This window comes from Durio zibethinus, chromosome 11 (genome assembly GCF_047325235.1).
Source record: "Durio zibethinus cultivar Kanyao isolate XHJ-2024 chromosome 11, ASM4732523v1, whole genome shotgun sequence".
NCBI classification, from domain to species: domain Eukaryota; kingdom Viridiplantae; phylum Streptophyta; class Magnoliopsida; order Malvales; family Malvaceae; genus Durio; species Durio zibethinus.
The window spans coordinates 1,362,751-1,372,304 of NC_143172.1; the positions used below are offsets into that span (position 1 = coordinate 1,362,751).

Here is a 9,554-nt window from a genome sequence, read left to right on the forward strand (position 1 = left end):
TGGCAAATACTAGTACGGATCCCTTTAGCGACCGACCTTGAATGTATATACGAGTATTATTTAAAAACTAAAAAATAAAATAAAACGAGGCATCCCTCTAGAGTCATATATATAATTCAATGATTTTTTAATATACTTGAACTTTTAAGTTAAACCTATCTTTGAAATTAAAAATAATTTTATGATTTAATAAATACTTAACATCCTTCTAATTAATATATTTGACCACTATGCTTAGTATAAATAACTAATAATTATAAATTTAAAATTTAACTCAATTGAAATAAATAACTACAATCCCTTTTAAAAAATGAAATATAATAAATTTAAATTCGAATATTAGTATTTATAATTTTTTTTTCATATTCCACGAGACTAAAACTATAGCCTATCTCATATTCTCAATCTGTAACATACTTTATAAAAAATGTGCTCAATATCTAATGCAATTCAGTAAAAAATGTCACAAAAAAAAAAAAAAAACAAACAAATTCCCCCTTAACTCTGTTCGATGCAACAAGCCTCTGCAATACTACAGGACAGCTGGATGGAGGATTGGTACAATAAGCTTAACAATGAAATTAAAATCAACAGAAGAAAACAGCTTTTTAAGTAAGTTCCATTTTGTCTCACCAACATTAGGCTTTGGTAAAAAAATTACGGCACTTCTTAATTTCCCACTTGACATATTCCGTCTCCTATCTGCTTGAGTGGTATTCTGCGAAAAAAAATTCATTTAAGCATCGCAGCTCCTAAAAATCCCTTAAAATATTTCCACTGATAACCTTGCGTTAGGGATTTCGCATTCCAACCCTACAATAAAAGACTATCTCAGCGTGTTATAAAATAAAACGATCACATTTACCGTAGATGCTGCTAAGGATGAGTCCATCCACTATAAGTTATTGATGTAATCGTACAGACAGGAATCATCTAGGACATATATGGCTATCTGATTCAATGGAGCTGAAAAAAATCCAATAGCTTCACCTGTAAAAGATATGGTGGATTCAGTAATGCAGGCATAAAGTAGGAGATTATCTTCTTCCTAGAGTTATGCCCTCAACAATTGATGTGGTAATTAAGCTATCAATAGTATTCGCAGAAATCTTTAATGGTAATGTCAAGGTTTTTCTGTTACCTCTAACTAAACCCCAAGCCTCAGATATTTTTGTTCTTTTCCTTACTTTGTGATGCTAGCATGCGGCATTGATTCAAAATCAACAACTACCTTCCTCGGGTCAAAGTAAACAGACTGATTATTATTAGAATATAAAACCTCTTAGATTTTATTGTATCATCCAAAATATTATACTCCTCAATACAACTAATTCCTGCAATCCAAGAACACCAATATAGTGCACAATTTGAAGCTTGAGATATTAAGCCTAAAGAGGCCTGATGCCAGTGGTATACATATTCAGTTCGGTATACCACTATTCTGAAATCCTTGGTCAGCATTCCACATTTCTGATAGCTTTCTCAATGATACAATGAAAATGCAACAACATTAAAATTATTTCAGGGTTATCTTTAACGGCTTAATGAATTGGAATATTATATAAACATGTAGAAGGTAAGTTGTTGATTAGCACAATGACTAGATTGACATGTACATCTAGTACCTTTTCCCACAACAGTAACAATTAGCTCCACTGCATGGAGTCCTGTGCAAATTGAACATCATAGTAATATTAGGGAATATGCAAAAAAGTAAAAGGAAGGAGAAAAAGAGAACAGATAGATTAGCACAGGGTTCATTAAAGAAATACAAATATTATTCTTATGTACTGGGGAGTCGACTATAAAGACAAATATTTCACTCCAGTGAGCCAATTCAATATCAGAAGACAAGTAACTTGAGATGCATCCACATGTGCGGGGGCATTGTTGATGAAGCAGTGATTCACTTCGAAGGCTATGGTCAAGGGAAGGCGAACAGCTACAGCTTATTGGTGAGAAGTCAACCCTTCAACTCTGGGTAACTGCATCACAAATGCATGCCAAGAGACCATGCAAATGAACAAATTATTTGTCACGTTATAGTATTATAATAGAAAATTGAAATGAAGATAAATGAGTGAACTTAAATTGTTTCACTCACTAGCTCCATTTCCTTCCTGCTGTTATTGCAAAAAACCCAAGACATTCATCAAGTTTAATAACTGATTTGATAAGAAATTTTACACATGTAAACTGATATATATATATATATATAATATATTTGTGTGTGTGTGTGTGCGCGCGCGTGTGTTTCCAGCATTTGTAAGTCAGACAAGGCATTAAAGGGTACCAAAAGATAATGGATCTCAAAAAGATGTCAATAGTTATAATTTAATTCCCAAAATAAGACTGATGAACATAGCAACATAACAATTCCTCACTAAATTTATAGACTACCATGAAACCCCAAAGAACTTGAAGAACAAATTAGAAAAACATCATCAACTTTATCATATATAGCCCTTAAATCCAAGACATTCATCAAGTTTAATAACTGATTTGATAAGAAATTTTACACATGTAAACTGATATATATATATATATATAATATATTTGTGTGTGTGTGTGTGCGCGCGCGTGTGTTTCCAGCATTTGTAAGTCAGACAAGGCATTAAAGGGTACCAAAAGATAATGGATCTCAAAAAGATGTCAATAGTTATAATTTAATTCCCAAAATAAGACTGATGAACATAGCAACATAACAATTCCTCACTAAATTTATAGACTACCATGAAACCCCAAAGAACTTGAAGAACAAATTAGAAAAACATCATCAACTTTATCATATATAGCCCTTAAATCAGTTTAAAAACAACTAAGTATGTCTCTAATTTCTTGAGGTTCAATCTTTATTCTTTTAACATTGTTTATCTATGTCAAAAGAAGTTGTGAGATTGCAAAAGCACTCAATAAGGTTAACCAAAACAATAGGAAAATTAAATTTTCTTTAAAAAGACGAAATTTGTCTATTAAACATTTTCCTTCTTTATAAATAAACTCATAAATCAAAACTACGACCTAACGTGATTCCTTTTTTTGGTCTTTTATCCGGCCAACCCCAGAGTTATGGGATATAAGGGTTAATTTGTTGTTGTACAAATAAACTCATAAATCAATCACAAAGCTTGTAAAAAAGGACAAAGAAAGTGATATCCTCCATCATTAGAGTGAAAGAGACCAAAAGACTGTACATACAATTGCATCCGCTATAATGATAGTCACCATTGTTCTAATTTCCTCCACAGCTTTCATTTCAAGTGAGAGTACAACATATATTTTTTTGAACAGGAGCTTTTATAGGCTTCATATCCCCAGATGGCATTCTAACAAGATCTAAAACTCTCTCGTCTAAGTGGCTCGAATAAAAATGTCCTGACCAAGTTTATTTTGAGGGATGATATAATAACTTCTCTTGTAGTGGACATCAGCAATAGATCTTGTAGCAGAGATTGGAGAATATGCTTACTATTTAAAGTAATGTAAATGACAAGTTCAGAAGTTTTCAACGCCAAAAATCAAGACAAAAGGAAAATTACAGAAGTGAAAAAGATAAAAGATATGAAAAAGAACAATGATATCAACATCAATACACGTCATGCACTTAAAAATAAGTAGTACCACAACATATCAAGCAATTGCAAAAATTACCTGTCTTTTATGATATTGATGAATATCACTAAGATTATTCCAGCTTGCATAAGCTATTAATAATCATATTAGCATTAGACACTGAAATATTCAAGTTGAGATCCCTGTGGAGGTGAAATGTAACTGAGTAGCTGCACCAGGGCCATTAGGATCATACTGATACCTGAAAGTTACCTTATATTAGGCCAGAAGAGTTAATGCGAAACACTAAAAAAGGGTTGAGAAAAAGCATTAGAAACAGATGAAAGTTAATATAAAGCCAAAAGAAACTAAGGATCATTTATTTGATAACTACATGGCTGGATAAAGATATCAATCCCCAAAAAAAATTTCAGCAAGTTTTTTCTATTCCCCAAAAAACTTCAGCAAGCTATGAGTATTTAAATTTCACACTTTCAACCTTCAAGATAAGTTTACTCCAAGATATCAATTGCCAAGCATAATTGCTCTTCCAACTACAACACAGAAGTTCTATAGAGTTTGAAATATATTATCATTGCCGTAATCAGTTTGCATCAAGAAACCAACATTCCAAACCAAGCTTAAGCAAATATTAACCTTCGGTGAAGTGAAAAAAATGAAAATAAAAAACTCAAACGTTTAATCAAAGGAAATTATTTAAGCATCAGTTTTTCTTAATTCTACAATGGATGTTTTAGTTGCACGCTATTCAAAACACAAGAAAATATAAAACAGAGGCCAAAAACTACTCTTTTTTTCCATTAATGAACTAAACAAGCCAAACATAATTGAGGGGAGCCAACCCACATTTTTACATTTAAAAAAATCATAAGATAATTACCTTAAAAACCCATCTCGAATGTCTTCAATATTGGCCAAAAAAATGTCTCCAATAAATTATTGCCCCATCAAGAGGGAATACTTATGCTTGGAGATGAATGGTGGGTTTTGCATCATTACTCATCAGAATCAACAAAAGTGAGACAAATCTAATCAATTGTGCCTTTATATATAATAATATGCGACAAAAACTACACTAGTTCCCAAGAAAGTGTTGAACATGGTTGGCACAAGAAAGTTAAATAAAGTACCAATAAGAACCTCAAACAGATGATGACTTAAAGAGAGTTTATCGTATCTAAGTTATAGAAGGGAAAAACCATCAATGAGTTCATGCCACTTCTACTCTAATTTCTAGATCTACTAAGCTAGCCTAGCAATGGACAATCTAGTTATGATCCATACCAGAATTGTCATTATTTTGAAGTGTACAGCATTCAAGTAATTTTTAGTGCCAGAGAACCATTGGAAGATATTCTCACCCTAATATGAACATCACTGTCATAGAAAATTTGAAACAAGTAATATAACATGTCATGATCACTGACAAACATAAGATAGCTTACATATACAACTTACATATGCAAAAAGTCAATTATGAAAAATCAAAACTGATTAAAGCTGTATTCAAGTATTAACATACTCAAGGCTCTGTTTTGCGAGCCATCAGCATTTTAGGTTTCCTAAGCAAAAGATCCAACTTTAAAGCAGGTGATCCTTCAATTTCACTAGTCACGATCCTTCAATGTAAATCCTTGGGAACAACATCCATAAAATAAATCAAATTCCAGACACATGAAAAATAAACTAAAACTGCACTAATTAATTATTAATAATTGAAATTTTTGTTACCTCCTGCACAATGTGATTTAATTAAACAATGCACACTTCTGATAGTTGGCCAAAGAGGTTACGTTCCTAACCTTCACAATCTTCATCATCAATGCTTAATGAAGTAAAAATCAGCCAAGCACAGGCCAAAAGGAAAAGAATGAATTTTTGTAGCATTAAACTAAATTCTGACAAATACAACAAAGAGGAAAATATGAGTACACACGTTGCAGAGAAGCTGTTGTTTAGGAAATCTCCAAACAAAACTAGTTACCCTTGAATAGACAAGGGATCTTGTAGCAAACTTGAGTAACACATCCACAAATCTAAACAAGTGAAGAATTTTCTTTGCAGGGTTAGTAAAATAGAATGGTAAAACTAAATACCTCAACAAATGAAGTGCCTCCAGGATCTCTCATATCACAGATCCAGAAATACATATGGCTGCTAGGGAGACTATCATCATTTACTCTCAAATTTCCCAATGCTGCGTTTATACAAAAAGAGGATGGGAACACCTTCGAACAGAAGAAAACTTTTAACATTTCGAGAAAATGTAATTTTGTTTCACAAAAACAAAAATGCAGAGGCTGAGGCAAGAAAAGGGAAGGAATTAAAAATAAAAACTATTTTTTTTTATGAGGGAAAGGGCAAAGAGATAAACAGCTAAGGCAGACCTTTACATCCGTAAGCAGATTTTGTTGCGACAAAGTAGGGAGCTTAGTTTCAATTAATTCATCAACAAAACTTAAGCATGAGCCATACTTTGTTTTATATTGAATATAATTCTGGATTTCCCTTTTTCTAACAGACCTTTGACCACAGGCTCCTCAATGCTGTTTGATTTTGATTGTTAGCAGGATCTTCACTAGAAAAATCATGTTTCACACCAACAGAAGAAGAAATATCACTGAAAGATTCACAGCTTTCATTGTCAATAGTAACAGCATTAGCAAATTCCATAATGGCAAGGATTGTTGGCCTACAACAGAAAAATGACAATATATCCAGAGTCACTGTGACCTGAAAATAGCAATTTTATTACTTCAATAAAATATAAAAGAAGATAAGATGATGAAGAATCATGACCAGCAAATAACAATCACAATTTCAAAAGTACTATATTGATCATCTCAATAATACCATTTCAGACTTCAACCGATGCATCCTCTCTAACAGCTTCATTTCCATTTCCTATCACCAACAAAAATTAAATTGATAAATAAATAAATTCAATATTCAAACACATCTAATATGGTTAACACACATACTGCTCACCTGGTCTTACCCACACTCAGCTTTTCTTAGCTTCACGGAAAGCATCCTCATCATTGTGCCAGGATCCGCAGATGTTGCATGCTCAACAGTAGAAATAAATATCTTCTGTGTGTCAAAAAATACAATAAAATGAAAGAAATAAAATTGAAAGGAAATAAGCTGAGAACGTTACTGAGATTATTGAATTAAGTAATTTGTTATCAAGAGTTCAAGACCAATGACACAAATAAGTATAACAGACAAAGGAAGAAAAATGGTAACTCAGCTATAGGGTACCACAGACCTGGAACCTGCTAGCTTGACGAGGAAAATTAAGTTGTTTTTCCTTACTGTTACACCAACTCTAAGGACAATATATACAATCCAATAAGCATGAAACCATATAATAAGCTTTAATTTAATATTAACATGGGACAATAACTATTTTGTCAATTCTTGTCAATTAGAAAAGCTTACCCAATTATTAATTATCATTACCACAAATTAGACCAACCCGTTAAAAGACTACAATATATCATAATGAAATAAGGAAAACTGGTTTTGTTTATATCGACGCTTACAAATTCTAAATGCAAAAAGTAAAGAATGGAACATACATAAAGGTGGCCATGTGTAAATGCAGGCTTTTGGCAAGAACAAACCAACAACATCTAGTGTTTAGCCTTGAAAACAATAAGGGAATCTAGTCCTACAAACAGTTAGTTATAGCAAATATCACATCTTGAAAATTAGTTAATAGAAATCTTAAAGCTAAAATCACAATAAGAAAAATCGCAAAATTACATGATTTAACACATGCAACAGGATACCAAGGCACATAATCTAGCATTCATAACCATTGTGGTCTATATGAAGCAAAAGAAGAATTAAAGTTCAAATCAATAAAAATTAAGCGATAAAAAGGGGATATACCCAGTTTTATTCAAGGATTGCTGAAAATTGCATCTTCAAGTAAGTGTAAGGACAGGTTATAAACAATACTACAATTTCACGAATGAAAGTTAAAGAGTCCTGACCAAAATTTGAAACAATATGCACATGAAAAAAGAAAATTATTCAATGATTTCAATTAAAAGAAGAAACTTGTTACCTAATCTCAGAATGTTTGTCGAATCCCTATATGTGAGTAAACCCTAAACCCTAAATGTTTGTTGAATTCTTCAGTGACCTTGTCCACAACAGATGGATCTGCATATATAACAAATCCAAAATCACTAGACTGATCCACGTATTAATCGTTCATAATTACAGAATAGATTATCTCCCCATACCTTCCAAAGTGCTTATTAAACTGAGCTGAAGATCCATCAATTCAATAGCATCAGAAGGAAAATAATGAATTTAGCAAATGAACTGTCTCCAGGAATGCAATGCATACATGCAAGCCATTTTAATCGTTTGGTTTCTGTAGTTTGCATTACATAAAAAGAATCCCATTGTAGCAGCATGACTTCATCACTTGCATTAAAGATTAATAATTTTCAGAAACCAAAACCATCAACCAAAACCATTAATCACTAATCTTATCAAAGCACTAATGAAATGGGTTCATCATTAACGGTTTCAGAAACAAAATTATCATCAAACCACTAATCTTAGTAATAGTTATTATCTCCTCTTGTGCTTGTTATAAAAGACAGGATGTAAATTAACAAAAAGATAAAAAGAGAGAGGGTATTTTCTTTAGTAGTGGCTATCAATTTTTCCTGCCAAAAAAATACACAAAAAAAAATTAGAAAAGAAATCTAATTATGCTAAGAAGAAACAATCCCTAAACATTTTTATAGGTAGTTATCCCAACCAAACTTCAGAAAATTTCCTAAATAAACAAAACCCATAAAAAATAGACTTGAGAGGGAAAAACAGACCTTGAGAGGGAGGCTCATGAAATCTCAGAAGGATTGGATTGCATCTCCTTAACCTCTTGTAAGATCCTATTCACCGCCGGATTCTTGAAGTTGTACTTGTCTTCAGCCATTGGATCACGATCTCGTCGAATATCGAACCGCTACGACTACCGCCGCTACATCCGCTACGAAAATCTTCCCATCTACGTATTTTCGAATGTTAAACAAATCAGACACAACAACGGGAGCAAGAAAAAGGAATTTAGTAAAAAAAAAAAGAACCCCAAAATTTAAGAATTTTTTACAGTATAAAATAACTAAACCGCTAAAAATTCAGACCCAAAAACAAGAAAAAAGACATGATTCAAACCCTAAAAAAAGAGGAAATTGGAAAACTTTTGAACCTGACATTCGACTTCAAGATTGATGTAAGCCGTTTGATCAGCGGGCTTCTTGTGGTTACTCCTGACATCTTCTTCGTCTACTTCTGGGCTTTTTCCTCCCTAATTAATATGGAAAAGGAAAGAAAAAAAAATAGAGAGGCGGAGGACGCCGATTTTCTCTCTCGATCTCTCTCTTTGGATATGCATTTTTTTTCATCCTTTTCTTTTTTCTTTCAAGATACAGAGAAGAGTAATTATAATCATAACGGCTATTTTTATTTTAGTTGGATTTATTTAGATTTTTTACCCGAATTTGGGTTATTTGACTTAGTCAATAAAAATATAGCGTGACTTTTAAGCAAAGTGTTTTGATTGGTTGAATACAAGTTACCATGCAAAATTTACGGTGATTTCAACTGATTTTTTATTCTTTTCCGCTTTTATTTCCTATTATCACATTGAATAATTTTCATAATTTATTTTTGACCGTTAATTCATTTTTTCTTTAAAATGAGAAATTGGGCATGCAGTCCATGTGTAGACGAGGGCCAAAAACAAGAAAAAAAAATTTGACCATACAACGATGGGATTGAATATAATATGAATATAAAATATAAAAATAATATAATTTAAAATTTTAATAATTATTATATTTAAATTTAATAAAATTATTAATATATATATTTTATATTTTTATATGAATATAAATTATAATATATAATTTTTATATAAAACATAATATGATTACACAGATACATTAATT

The 9,554-nt window shown here is 31.8% G+C and overlaps 1 protein-coding gene across 29 annotated transcripts; it reads right to left on the reverse strand.

Moving 5' to 3' along the window:
- Positions 1 to 396: 396 nt before the first annotated feature.
- LOC111290888 (uncharacterized) lies at positions 397 to 9,073 on the reverse strand. 29 transcript variants are annotated; one of them, XM_089767532.1, is made up of 14 exons: positions 8,813 to 9,071; positions 8,430 to 8,611; positions 7,833 to 8,267; positions 7,652 to 7,749; positions 6,562 to 6,666; positions 6,427 to 6,477; positions 6,097 to 6,306; positions 5,670 to 5,801; positions 4,858 to 4,935; positions 3,652 to 3,814; positions 1,773 to 1,985; positions 1,626 to 1,667; positions 866 to 990; positions 397 to 718 (listed from the first exon to the last, which is right to left on the reverse strand). In XM_089767532.1, exons 6-10 carry the CDS (start codon positions 6,472 to 6,474, stop codon positions 3,803 to 3,805), a joined length of 480 nt encoding a protein of 159 aa, XP_089623658.1. In that variant the 5' UTR covers positions 6,475 to 6,477; positions 6,562 to 6,666; positions 7,652 to 7,749; positions 7,833 to 8,267; positions 8,430 to 8,611; positions 8,813 to 9,071; the 3' UTR covers positions 397 to 718; positions 866 to 990; positions 1,626 to 1,667; positions 1,773 to 1,985; positions 3,652 to 3,802. The 29 variants fall into 29 exon arrangements, with proteins under 29 accessions (XP_089623658.1, XP_089623668.1, XP_089623676.1 ...); XM_089767542.1 differs by lacking the exons at positions 397 to 718; positions 866 to 990; positions 1,626 to 1,667 and adding exons at positions 4,454 to 4,571; positions 5,096 to 5,206; positions 5,305 to 5,384 and having other exon boundaries at positions 1,715 to 1,985; positions 4,858 to 4,950; positions 8,813 to 9,073; XM_089767550.1 differs by lacking the exons at positions 397 to 718; positions 866 to 990; positions 1,626 to 1,667 and adding exons at positions 4,454 to 4,571; positions 5,096 to 5,206; positions 5,305 to 5,398 and having other exon boundaries at positions 1,715 to 1,985; positions 4,858 to 4,950; positions 8,813 to 9,073.
- Between the last annotated feature and the right edge of the window lie 481 nt (positions 9,074 to 9,554).